We start from the raw sequence: 13,768 nt of genomic DNA, 5'->3' as shown, positions 1-13,768 counted from the left end.
ACTAAATACATTTTTGCATTTATCCAGACTGTCAGAACTGCTCGTCATCAATACACAACCAAAGGAATGCAAAGCTTTGCTTCTTTATGATTTTATTTTAGTAGCAATAACGATACATCTGTGGGGGCTAGTGTTGTTTCTTGTTATTTCATGGACCTGGGGGGGTCCACCCTGACAGGTCTGCTCAGGAATGACAGCAAACTCAGTGAAGCTTTTGAGTTCGACTAGATAACAGTCACATATAACATGCAGTTACAGGCAAAATTCTGCTAATTAGCTACAGTATTAGCATAACAAAGCAGAACACATAAAAAAAAAATCTAGCTAGTACAAACAAACCGTCACTGGGGAGAGACAAAAACTAAATCCAAATTTAAAAAAAGACATGCAGTAAATGAAACGATCAAACCAATATCCAAGAGAAGTACCAAATAAATACATGAATACCGGAATCATAAGCTTGTGTGGTCTCCACACCCATGGAGGAATGTCATACGTGGATTTCATTTCCGCAGGTTCCCACTGGGACATGCCCTTTGTCTGAGGGGGGCACTTACATATGTCCATGTTTAACAATAAAGACCATCCGGATACAATGGACGTGTGTAAAGTGTAGAGAGTTACCTAGAGGGAGGGGGAGGTGTCCGGCCAAGTAGCCAAGAAAGTGATGTAATGAGTGGGCCCTCAACCTTTATCTGGACTGATTATTCCCTCCTGATACTTTTACTCCTACAGACATTATTCCCGCAGAAATGCAGGTGCAACGCACTGTTACTAAGAGACAACAGAAAGTTCTAGAACTATTTTCAGCATTTCTTTCTAAAGACAGCCATGGTTTGATAAAAATTATTCACATAATAAATCAAGTTAGTCCAGTCTTTGACAATCTGACAGGCCACGTTTTTGCTCCCTCCCAGCTCAAGTAGCTCAGGTAGCAAAAATGTAGACTGTCTGGCAAGGAGCTAGAAGGTTCCTTAAGAACCAGATTGGCAAACGCTGAGTTAGAAAATACCTTGATGACCTGGTATTGAAAGACTCCTCTCATGGCAGGATATTCCGTCAGGTCCTTCCTTTTGACGACATCAACAAATCCCCAGACCGGCCCTAACCTTAAACGTGAGCATCCCTAAAATTCTAAGCAACTGCAGTCCTCTGTGCCAGTAGCAAATGCTGAAACCTTTGGAGGCATGAAAGGTCAAGCATTCAGAGAAAGTCAGAGCCAAACATGGACCCAACTGTACCCAAGGCAAGAGATGGCTAGCTGGCCCAGCTGTTTCCTGGAGACGAATCTAGCTAAGGTATTTATAGATTATCTCCACCCCATACTCTCCACCAGGGAACTGCAGGACGTATCACTTTATAAGTGATCAGCATACTAACGGATTCCACTCATAACCAAATCCCTAGGCCGTCTCCATACTCATACACAAGGTAATTTGCACAGTGGAAGTCAAGCCACGATTCAGTCAGCAGGCATGCATTTGGTTATCACAACGTGGTCCAACCTCGACGTGAGATTGTATCTTGACTTCTGCTTTGAGTATTCCTGTCTACCATGATGGGAGAAGGGTGGTTTAATGCACAAGCCAAAACTACTCCCTCCAGATCATTCTAGCTGGTGTGCTTCTTCGTGGAACAGTCCGAGTTCTCTTAGCGAGTGATGCGATAGAGGAATCTTCGGCACTCGGTAATCCTGCCCGAACTAGGTGTTGACCAATCGCTGCTTGGCTTAATCCAACAGAACCCGAACAAGCCGCCTTTTCAGCAAAGAAATCCCATCACATTTGAAACCAAGCAAGAAAACACACCGATGCCTCCTAGCTCAATCCGTCGGGCGTTTCGGTAGAGGAGACAGTGCTGGTCCCATAGCAAGGAGGCTCCGAAATGCTGCCTGGACCATGTGTTTGGCTTTTAGCTTGGTGCAAATTGCAAGGTCCTCCGTTTAACATGTTGCAGAACGCGGTTCTGACCCATGGCATTCCTATGATTCCTCTGATCTCTATGGAGATGACTTTGACTGCTAAGCCCTACTGAGGCAGAATATAACTTAAAAGAGGCTAATAATAGAAGTCGATGCACTAGGGAAAGAAAAGAAACTCAGGAGAAAGAGCTACGATGGCAAGAAGACAATGAGGAGGGAAGCGAAGCTCGTCAGCTCAACGGCTTCAATGAAATCCTCTCTCAGAACGTCTTGGGCTTTTGAAGGAAACCAGATTCGTCCGACATTCCTGTAACAAGTCAAAACAAAGCTTGACCCGGTGACACCAGACGGCGTGTGCATTTCAAACACCGCCGTGTGACTGTCCATGTGACGTGTCCTGGCTGTTTTTAGAAAGATTGTTAGCATTTCTGCTTATTTTAACGCCGCCGAAGTGCCTGAGTAAATACACTGATCTTACTCTGCTGCAACTTACTACTCCTACTGATTTCCAAAGATGCCCAACCTGAGGCCTACACCATGTCAGCCATGAGGGGATTCTCTCCCGCCCCCCCCGGAGAGATTAAGCAGCCCTACAGGTCACAGATCTCAGCATCGGCCATTAATAGCCTTTCCCTCCCCCGATTCAGAAATTCAGAACATCCAGGTCTGTGGGTGGAATCCCCCGCTCCTCAGCCTCCCCGTGGAAATGCCATGACTGGCAAGATGAAAAGCCACACTATCCCCATACAGTCAGCAATTAGTCAAAGTGTAATTATGTCTCCTGTGAGTAGAGAAACGCTGTAGGAAAGTGAAAACTCTCCACATTCCCTGGCAGAACAATCCCAGATAAGTACAGTACCCCCCAGTATTAAAGACATACAGTAAATTCCACTGTATATAGTGGCATATTTCTATTAATATTCCTACTCATATCGCTTATGCTGACTTGTCCAGCTGAGGTAGTGGATCACCTTTCAGGGTCAGGTCACAGTACACAGCAAGCACCTCAGTACTCAGAAATAGCAACATAACTGAAGGTGGCGGGAGTGACATCATCCCACTGTATACGCTGCAGGAGCATTCCGGCTAAGTGCATAACACGATATGGAATACATACACAAACAAACGCAACGCAGACCATAACACCATAAAGCACCCTAAACACACAAACGTGCTGTAGATACAAGTACCGGTAGAGAGACGTGATAGGATTACAAAATTAATTTGTGTATAAATAAACCAAATGCAGAATCCACACACAAAGCCATTAGTGGCTCCGCCCCTCCAAAGTGGCTCCGCCCCACTAAATCCTGACTCTTTCCCCGACCAATTTTCATAGGCTCTGAGTGATGCTGAAAATACAATGTGGAATGCAGGTTTTCCAGAAAAAGAAAAAAAAACCTGCGAACATTTTAATTTAGCAGTTGCAAGAATTGCATGAATATACATGAATCATAGCCATGATTATTATTGTGTAATTTAAGACATAGCATTTTTAATTAGTGCACTTCATAGAAAGAAGTCCGTGGCAGCTGTCATATTTTGTCTTCAGATGTCCCTCACAGATGCCCCACCCCCACATCAGTGCCCACACCCCTTTCCTGAAAATAATCTGCGTCTAAGTTCAAATGACATTAGTAGAAACAGAACCTGCAGACTTCGAAGGTTTCGGACATTCTTAGCAAGCAGGTTCAAGTCCAGGATGAAAAGACGATGATGATGATGACTGCAACAGTGCAGATTGCAGGTACAGTTATCAGACTGAGCCAAACAGCACTAATGTCACAGACCATCGAAATAAAAAAGCCATCGAGGTGAATCAAGTCTCGCACCAAACTCTCCCACCTACCTTGACTCAGCCCCTTCCTTGTAGACCTGTGTCTTAAGGGGAAGGTGCCTTACATGAATAGCGCCTTAGCTGGTATAAAAAGGTCAGTATAAGCATACCACCACTCTTCTGGAAAGCACGTTACACCCCTGCAGTCAGCTGGCCCCCCCCTCACTTGTCTGCTGTCACAAAGAGCCATCAGGGACCTTCCCGTTGTCGTGCTGTTGCCCGGGGTCGGCCTAGTTTCGCAACTCGGATCAGCCCGAGGAGGTCCAAACAGAACTCGGGGCTCATGCTGCTTTGGTAACCAAGTAGAAAGTCGAACTGAAGTCAAAGTCGACTTTACTGTCTCTGTGCACATGCGTGACGGAATAAGGCAGTAAACTCTTCTAGTGCAAGCAACACGTATAATGGTAACACTACTTGACGGGGCAAGTAGTTAGTTACATAGTTACATAGTGATCTCATGCTGATTCATCATTAATGAATCATGATGCATGTTTTGGCTTAAGCAGTTACTACGTTACTATATCTGTTAATTCTGTAAACCTTTGTGAACAACTAAGGAACCGCAGAAGGAACAAGTAATGAATAACAAGTGAGATACTGATCATAGAAAAAAAAACGCAACAATTAGACCAAATGGACAGTGAGACACTAAGAGTGTGTTTTGCAGTCCTTAGGAAGGGTTTGGTTCTTAGAGGCCTGGCTGATTAAGCAGCAGCCTGTTTCGAATTTCTCAAGAGGCTACTGACATTTGGAATTGGCTGGGGTACCGAAGTACCCCTGAGCAGCGCTCTCCGAGTGCAAACATGACGTCACACAGGTCGCACCTTAAAAAGGCAGCCTAGAGGTTGCTGGCTAGACGTCAAGTTCAGGCTAATATATAAATAGACCTACAAGTCAGAGAATAGCTGACACCAGGTGAAAATTATGCCGGACAAGATACACGAAATCAGCAGGGTAAGGCTGTCAGCTCGAACAATTTCCTGGATGCTAAAAGCAGAGCCCATCAGATGGCTGTGAATTCTACGGCACAAACTAGTGCATTTTCATCGAAAACAAACAAACCACAAACAAACCACAAACAAAAAAACAAAACTGCAATAAGGCTTGGGAACATAATAAAACACGTCAACATTTGTGGATAAGGGGTTTGAAACTCCTCCTGCTCAAATAAAGAAATAAATTTCTCTCCGAAGAAGCTGAGCCTGCGGGCTGCCTGAAACAGGAATCCGCTCATTGCTTCTGTTCCTTGTCAGTGCTTAGTTTTGATTAAAGAAAATCCCAGACCAAGCCATGAGATTAGTCTGGTTTTGTGGATGGGGCCTCGCCCCCAGCGTTTGCTCATTACCAGTCCAAATCTCAGGGTCCCCCCCCCCTTTGACTGAGACAGCTAGGATGGAACATCCCACTGTGGACAGGATTACAGGAGAAGGAAAGTGTTACTACGAGCAAAACGGATGGTGGTGCCACACAGATAAGGGCTGTTTCATCTTCCCAATACACCACGAAGGGACCTGCAAGACTCCGGACCAGAGCAGTGACATCACTGGTCAAATGCAGCCTGGCCTCACATGCCTTGCTGATGGAGTTGCTGTGAAGTCACCGCCCTAAGAATGTGTGAGCAAATCCTCCACAGAGATGACTAATGGCCAGCAAAACCTTACATGTCTGGTATGCCTCGATCCTATCTGCCGTGCGGCCTGGCTGCTCTCGATCCTCCGTTCGCCGGCGCATCTCTCGGTCACGATTTGTCAAGGAGAAAATGATTATCCGCGAGTGGAAGGTGAAGCATTTGCGAGGGTGATGGGCCAAGCTACTGATCATCTGGTCAGATAAACCCCTGAGGCGTCTTATAGTCCTGCCTGGTGTGTAGACGCAATGTTTGGATAGTGTCCGAGGTTTTACTATTGTCCCTCTCTGCTCTCGCAGGACTTGCGTCAGCGGATCCTGGGACTGTCCCACTCTGCTCCAGTTGCAGCCGCGCTGACCGCGAAGTGGAAGTAAGGGAATAGTCTTCAGCTGACGTGAGCTGGTATCCTGCACTGGATTCGGACAGATACCGAGCTACGCTCTCGCGCTTGTCCTGATCTCATCTCCTACCGGCATCCTCCCCTTCTGTTCGATAAAAGTTTATAGCAGTGAGGTCATATCACAGCCCAGCATTTCGGCACTGACGCAAGGCCGGTCCGGGATGCAGAATGAAACCATAACAGGAAGTACATCTGACATAACATCACCCCTCCCAGAATTACAAGTTAATCTTTCCCAGTACAACCCTGCCTTCCTAAGATTTGTTTTCCACCCTCAGGTAGATGTTACTGAGTCTAACTCCTTCCGCTTTGCTTTTTCCTTCTTTGAATTATTTTTCTTACTGACATTCTTTCATATTTCACCAGCTTTATCACCAAAATAACTCAAACCTTCGAAAAATACAGCCTCTCTTTTACCGGCCACAATGCCGTAATAGATCCTAAATGATGGAATAACAGCTTTTTAACCTCTTATCTGGTCTGTTTACACAAGGGAACAAATGAAATGAAAATAAACTATTTATCTGGTATGTGTGTTGTCAAGGAGACATTATCATCGCTGAGGAGATTCAACATTACAAACAGATGCTGCTACTTCCTCTGTCATCATACAGTTGTCATGAAGTACTGAAGTCCTGTCTGCCTCAAAAACGAGTGCTTGGAATATTATACCGTAAATTATAAGTAGGGCAGTGCAGCTGGTGCACAGACAGTTACCAGGTGAAGCAGAAGTACGGCAGGTTTTACGGACATATGCGTACGTCAGCGGTAGGTGCTAGGCGCAAAAAGGATTTCTGAGACTTCTTGCTTGTCTGAAACATGCAGAAATATTAAAATATGCCGTAACTTGCTTACAACTTCAGGCTGACCTTCAGTAAACTTCAGCATGTCGAGTCACTGCGCATTTTCTAGCGAGCTGCCAAAGACACTCATGAGAGAGTTAGAGTCTTCAGCTGGGAACGCTCCTGGAGCTATGGACCGTATTAAACTTCCTTTCAACACCTTCTCGAGGGTCGCAGAGGGCGAACACTCCCTCCTTCTATGGACTGCTCACTTTCGCAGCACCAAACGTTGGAACCAACATGTTGGCAAGCCTGGAACAGGACACATATCAGTCATACTTAGCGTCATAATGGCAGTATCACCACTCTGCTTTAGGTACGGTTATGTCACTTCCAGAAAAACAGCCCGAATGTTTATGGAGGGAAACACGGTGCCGAAAATGAAAAGGATGAAAATAGCTTGGAATAAAAACCAGCGGAAGACAATTCTGGAACATTTACTCCCCTGATAGCAAGTCACAAGCCCCCCTTTACTACACAGCACCTGTGTGAATACAAGGTTTCAATGGCACTGCAAAGCTCATTGTGTAGTAAAAAAACTAACAACAGCGGAATGTTTCTCTGGTCTTTCCATGTGGAAAGATGGAACGCTGCGAGGCCAGTTAGACACTGATATATTCACCCGCAGAGAGTTACTTATTGTGTATATTAGATTCATCATCTCATCATCTGTGCAGCTAAAAAAAAAGCCAGTCAACAACAAGGCAAAGTATTACACGACAGTGCAGTTTCACAAGATTATTACTAATTTGCCATTTCATCCTGTGGGTTCGAATCCTGGTCCCAAAGTTTTAACCAATTAAGTTTTATTTTGCGATTCAAAAAAACAGTGACCCAAGTATTCCAGGTTTGACGCGGTGTCTCTACGAACATCAGAAATGCTTCATCTTAAGTTAACAGTCATTGTAGAAAACAACCAGTAAGTTCATTTTTTTATAATGGAAATTTAGTTAGACAATAATATCTTGTTTGCCAGTTTCAAGGAGAGTGCATATATTAAATGGATTCACCTTAAAATTGAATTAGTCAGTTTGTCAAGAAAAAAAAACATTTTTGACCATTTAACAAGTATATTGTATAGGCCAAAAGACAAATTATTTGTGAACTTTAAAGGATCAAAACTTTAAATATTTCATATTTGGACAATAAAGACGTTTCATATAAGGAACCCATCCATTTTGCACCTGAAGGGTACAGTTTATAAACTCTTCATGAGCAACATTTGTTTTCCAATGTTTTTGAAAATGATGAAAAGCAGCACTGGGCTCATCAGTATGCAGGGATTACCTTCCAATCACAGAAAGCTCATCCTCCTGGTTCCTTTTACCATCCTGTCATTCTCATGGTGCCCATATGTTTCTGTCGCGGTCGTTCATATTTATAGAAAAATCATGCGAATAACCAAATTGCATTTACAACCACATTGTTTCATAACGGAGATCTGGTGCATTCAAAACATTCATTTCAGAGATAATCCATCCCGTCCATAAAAGGACTCGAATCGGACATCTGTTTCCGTTATGGTCAAACTGGATAGTAATAACCAGTAAATATCGTCAGATAAAAAGCGTGGCTTTTATTCAAGTAACGGAATTCACAGCAGTTGTTGAGCACAGGCTCGTGGACGATCTCTGGTTTGGTCTGACGGGAGACACCGACCTGCAGCACCTTAAGAGGGTTCCACGGCAGAAGAATCTCCTGACTTACCTGTTCACACTGGATCCAGATGAGGGACACTGCCAGGTCGTCTTCAACGTCAGCTGCTCGTCTTCAAAGCGGACACCATGACACGAGAAGGGCTTTGGACTCTTCCTTTTATTTATTCAGCTCTTCCCACTCTCTTGCCCCCCCCCCGCCCCAGTATTGAGATCATGCAGGAAGCACTGTACAGTGAGGGAGGCTGGAGTGCTCCTTTTGCCTGGCTACTAAGCTGACAGAGATGTACAGAGAATGAAGGGAGAGAGAGAGAGAGAGAGAGAGTGACAGACAGGCAGAGAGAGAAGCTTCTATTCTCACAGCAGCCTTCGTTTTCAAAGGTTCATTTTCTCCCTCAGAATTAACTGTCAGAGTTGAGAAGTAGGACCCTTCCTGTTATCAGAGCACGTCCCTCTCACCCATCTTCGCTGCCCAGACTTAGAGGGACCAGAGACGCCGGCTACAGGCTAAATTTAACGGCTCCTCCCAGTTACTCACGGAGGTGAAGCAGCTGAACAGTGGCGGGGGGGGAGGCCTCTCACAGGACGTCTGACAGCTGATCCAGCCCCCCCTTCCCCACACACACAGCGCAGAGGTCCAGTCCGGCCCCTCCAGCCCGAAGCAGGCGAAGAATGAGCCTCTCCCTGTTTTTTGAGGGGGGCAAGGATTGGACAGGGAGGGGAGGTGAAGGGTCACTCATTCCCAAAAAAATTAGGCTTATCAGATGTGTTTCAGCTGGGCTTCTACCGAAAGAAACAAGTAACGCTACTTACCTCAGTTTCTGTTATTTTAGGCCTTTACAGTCTGAAATACACTTTATGTTACACAATTAATCACTTCATCAGTTTCATATATAATGGAAAACTGTGATGTCATGATATTGGATCTGTTTTGTTTTTATTTACCGTTTTCTGCTAGCCATACAGCTCAGTATTACAGCTGTAGATTCATGCAGGCTGACGTCATAAAGCAGAGCTCGCTCTCTCTCTCTCTCTCTCTCTCTGTTAAGCCCACGCCCACATGGTGAAAAACAGACTTTTTGGCTGCCTGTACTTGAGCTGATCCCCTTCGCATCACAATTAAAACGCTGCACCTGCAGCAGTAAACTCAACAGATAAGAAAAGCAAATATTTAAAAGAAAGTTCTTCGAGTCAAACAACCAAGTGCTCAGAAATTCGACATGTAAACAGTACTTGAATTTTGAAGGAATATTTGTACTTCTTAAAAACATAAGTGAACATATATCTAGAGAATGATATATATTGGGTCTGAAGGCTCACTGCAGAACCCAAGGACTTCAGGACCCATCATTACCAGAATACATAAAAAAGTAAATAATATATGTTATAAATTTTACACACACACAGTTTAAGACACACAGCCAAATTCCTGTCCATTCGTATATGCTGTTTATCTTCCCAGTTCGATTAGTGTAAACATTAACCAAGGAAACTAATTCAGGGATCCATCAGTCCCCAGTCAACCCCAGACAGCCCAGGACTTAAGACCACATCAGAACTCCGATTATCTAGAAAACGGGTTTGGATTAACATGCGTGACGTTCATTTTACAGTTATTGCAAATTGATTGATTTGTTTGTGTGAAAGGTACCTTCATCCTAACCTTTCACCGTACGAAGATACATGCTTTAGTGTAAAACATACTTAATGTGTGTTTCAGCATGTTCCAGGTCAGCAGCACTCAGATGGGAGACCCCGGTCTGTATCTGGAACGAAAAAATTAAATACAAGCCACGCGATCGACAAATGAATCTATGAATCTACCAAGGACACCCCCAACTTGCCCCCAGAAAATATTATTGGGGGCAATGTACGCTGGCTGTGTGTCGCTGATGGAATATGAACCTCGGGAACCTTTGTTCCAGGTCTTCACATAAAACTGACCATTTAGGATACAGCTGGCATCCATATCATACATTGAACCCGCCCTGCTGAATGGAAGAGTGTCTGCTGCAGGCCTGTGCAGGGCGTAGATTCATGAAACAGATTCATGAAAAAACAAATGGCTTCCTTTAAGGAGACTGAGCAGCTGTCAATGTTTGAGAGGGAGCTAAAGCCTTTTCAGAGAATATACAGCATTTTTTCCTGCCAGGTTTGTAAACACAGAGAGAGGATGTTATTTCCAGCAGAGAGGCGTCCCTGGCTGTGTGAGGCTGTCCCAGCTGTACGTGACTGTGCCGTTTAAAGCTGGTGGGCCCAGAGACCCCTCCCACGGGCTCGCTCACCTCCCCGCCTGGGCATAGAATGGCCAGGCCTTGTCTTTTCTGAATGGGAGAAAGCAGGCTGCATCGGCCAGTGTTTACTGTCGTCCTTTAAAATTATTAAATAAGTGCCACATGGAAAACAGATAAATATCTATTTATCAGTATATCGATATCCGGAAAATTATTCATTTTAAGCTCCCTGATCGATTTAGTATTTGCTGAATTTATGATGAACATCTAGGGGTTCAGTTCCCACAGTGCAGGAATATTTTTAATCATACATTTCTCATTTACTTCCATAACGGTGAGAAGGCAGTTTACTGCCACCAAGTGGGCATGTGAAGTGTTTGTCAGCACAAAACAGAAATATCACGTCAGTAAATACCAACGTTATTTCATAATAATTCCATTAATTGCAAGCAATATAGTGCATTACACCTGCCCGAATTCTAAAAACCGGATTTTCATATTTAAAAAGCAAGTCCAATTAATCATGTGTCAAACGCACGAAAGGGATTTCTATTACCTTTTGCGCCGTGGCAGACAGGGTTTAATAGCGGTTTTGCTGGTTTACAATAACAGGCTCTGATCAGAAAACAATCCTGTTACCGGAAGTGGTCCGCGGTCACGTGGTGCGAGTAATCGCGATGGAAGCGTGGTTCATGGACGACAGTGACAGCGATCCCCGGCTGCCACACAAGAAGGAGCCCAACGAGCCAGTGTCTCCGGAAGAACTGAAAGAATTAGGGGTGTTTTACTGGAAGGTTCGGTAGCGCTTCTTTATTTTCGATACAGTGTCTTCGTGTTCGTGGCGTTACGTAACTTGTTCAAAGTTGAATGGGATTGTATTGTATTACGCCGCAATAGCTGCAAATTAACTAACCGATTACTGCAATTTTCGTTTGTTTGTAGTCCACTACGCTTCCAGCGGCATCCAGATTTTCTAAATACTTTAGCAAAATATTAAAATGGTACATATTAAGTATTGTACGTCATACCTGGTATCCCAAACCATGCACCTAACGAACTTTGTTAGTAGTACAAAATGTTAGACTTAGGAACGCATAGTACAACATTTAAGATCAGGAAGATCTTAGGTCATAGCTGTGGGCATTGGCGTGGATAATTACTCCATCCAAGTGATCTAATGCAGTTTACTTTTCTCTAATTAAACACGAAAGGCTTTTCTTTGCAGTTAAATGCAGATATATACGAGACGGACCCCGAGTTGCAGAAGATCCGCGATGAGCAGGGCTATTCATACATGGACATCATCACCATCCAGCGGGACAAACTTCCCAATTATGAGGAGAAGGCAAGCAGTCTTACTTCACCCTTAAACATTTACATTTTCAGGTTCAATGCTTGAAATAGTAAGTTTGTCATGCATTGTTTTGCGCGCTTACATCTTGTGGTAGTTATTACTTAATAAAAATTTCGGATTGTAGACAAGAAAACACGTCTCCAGGTTCATTACTAGTAAAGTGAATATGCAGGTTTTCGGTCACCACTTCATCTGATTGCCTGAGTTTTAGGACAGATGCAACGCCGACCTTATAATGTATATATTCCCATTAGCTGAAGACGTTTTATGAAGAACATCTGCATCTAGATGACGAGATCCGGTACATCCTGGACGGGAGAGCTTACTTCGATGTCCGGGACGCGGATGACCGGTGGATCAGGATAGCTTTGGCGAAGGGGGACCTCATTACGTTACCGGCGGGGATTTATCACAGATTCACTATGGACGAGACCGTGAGTTCCGGCTGTCCCCTTAATAGGACGCACATAATTGAGCACTTGCCTTCCATTCGTTGTATCTTAAGATCTTTCATAGTTACTTAAAAAAACCTCACCGTATATGTTGATTCTTCTCTGATCCCAGAACTACACGAAAGCAATGCGACTCTTTGTTGGGGAGCCGGTGTGGAAGGCATACAACCGGCCAGCAGACGAACACGAAGCCCGCAAGATATACGTGAGCGCGCTCAGGCGCGTCGCCGAAACCGGGTCAGCTTAATTCAGTTACGGCGTGTTGGGGGAGGTGTATGTCAATATAGCTGGCATCTTTGTACTGTGGTGTGCTAATGGTTGACAACTACTTGTCAAATTTATGTTACGGGAAATGAAAATATAAATAAAAAAAAAAGTTTAATTTCAATTGTCACGATGTAACCACTAATACACAGACACTCCTGGACTTTCGCGAGGCGACTAGTCTTCAGCCCCACATGTAAGTCAAGATTTTACCTACGTCAGATCCCCCTCCACCGTTATACAACATAGCCTAACCAGGCATTTGTTGTAAACACAGGTATATAAAAAAATACACAATATAATTCCCTGGTAAACATCATATTCAATACTGCAATAAGACACACCTAGTTAATGAGATTTTTTACATGTGTATGAAGCACTACATTAATTTGAATAGATGTTTCCTGCACAAGACAGAAAATAACTGTGAGGATGCAGCTGCCTGTCTTCTTTGGCTATGCCAACCTGTCAGATGCTTCTCGCAAGTGCTTCCCTTAAATAATGTGTATAGCGGGGATTTATTTCCTGGGTCAAATCCCCGAGGCAGCGGAGTCATCCCACCATGGGGCTCTTGAGCGAGGCCCTTAACCCCAGTTACTCCAGGGACTGGTTGACCTTAACGTCTCCTCTACGCCAGGTCAATGAAGTGGCCTCCCGAGATGCTTTTCCAGCTCTCCTGAAGGATTTCCATCTGTATGCTGTGCCCTCATAGGCCACGTTTCCCTCTCTCGCTGGTCAAATTCCTCCAAAACCATTTGTACTTTGTTTAGGTCGGGTGAACAGGTCATGTGATGTGACGCTCTCACTCTCCTTTGTAGATGGCTTGGCATGTCCAAAACGTTTTACTGGTAGTGTAAGGCAAATTTACATAAGTAGAGGTTTGTCTGTATACAGTTTGATGGTATATGTAAAGACGGATAGCTTTAAACAAGGAAATTATGGTATCCATCCATCCATCCATCCATTTTCCAAACCGCTTATCCTATTGGGTCACGGGGAATTATGGTATATGCATTAAAAATTGTGACCAAGGCAGATCATATTTTATGGTTGCTTTCAAATACAAGGTGGGAACTTAAACTGAATCTACATATGTCTGTAGCTCAGAGTATTGTATAAAACTGACAGTTTTGAGGATTTGTGACTGTTAGATTTCACAACACAAACTGTTTTTCACACCCA

At 44.1% G+C, this 13,768-nt stretch overlaps 2 protein-coding genes across 5 annotated transcripts in view; one reads left to right on the top strand and one right to left on the bottom strand.

The window, feature by feature from the left end:
* Positions 1 to 11,197, bottom strand: part of LOC125707332 (filamin-A-interacting protein 1-like) — a 26,168-nt gene extending 14,971 nt beyond the window's left edge. The window contains exons 1-4 of one of the 4 annotated variants that reach the window (XM_048974404.1): positions 11,073 to 11,197; positions 9,987 to 10,048; positions 8,821 to 9,428; positions 8,335 to 8,395 (exon numbers count right to left, since the gene is read on the bottom strand). Coding sequence is in view for 1 of the 4 variants with exons in the window: in XM_048974403.1 (XP_048830360.1) it covers positions 8,821 to 8,966; positions 9,987 to 10,005 (165 nt within the window). In the remaining 3 variants the exon portion in view is untranslated. Of the gene's footprint in view, positions 1 to 5,419; positions 7,638 to 8,334; positions 8,396 to 8,820; positions 9,429 to 9,986; positions 10,049 to 11,072 lie in introns of those variants that run through there. The other 3 variants (XM_048974403.1, XM_048974405.1, XM_048974406.1) reach the window with 3 other exon arrangements.
* Positions 11,154 to 13,768, top strand: adi1 (acireductone dioxygenase 1). Its single transcript, XM_048974410.1, has 4 exons — positions 11,154 to 11,310; positions 11,742 to 11,861; positions 12,125 to 12,304; positions 12,435 to 13,768. The coding sequence occupies exons 1-4, from the start codon at positions 11,194 to 11,196 to the stop codon at positions 12,567 to 12,569; spliced, it is 552 nt and encodes a 183-aa protein (XP_048830367.1). The 5' UTR covers positions 11,154 to 11,193; the 3' UTR covers positions 12,570 to 13,768.

Source organism: Brienomyrus brachyistius, chromosome 14 (assembly GCF_023856365.1).
Source record: "Brienomyrus brachyistius isolate T26 chromosome 14, BBRACH_0.4, whole genome shotgun sequence".
NCBI lineage: Eukaryota > Metazoa > Chordata > Actinopteri > Osteoglossiformes > Mormyridae > Brienomyrus > Brienomyrus brachyistius.
Note: the sequence above shows the minus strand (reverse complement) of the source record. Positions and strands in the feature narration are given on the sequence as shown.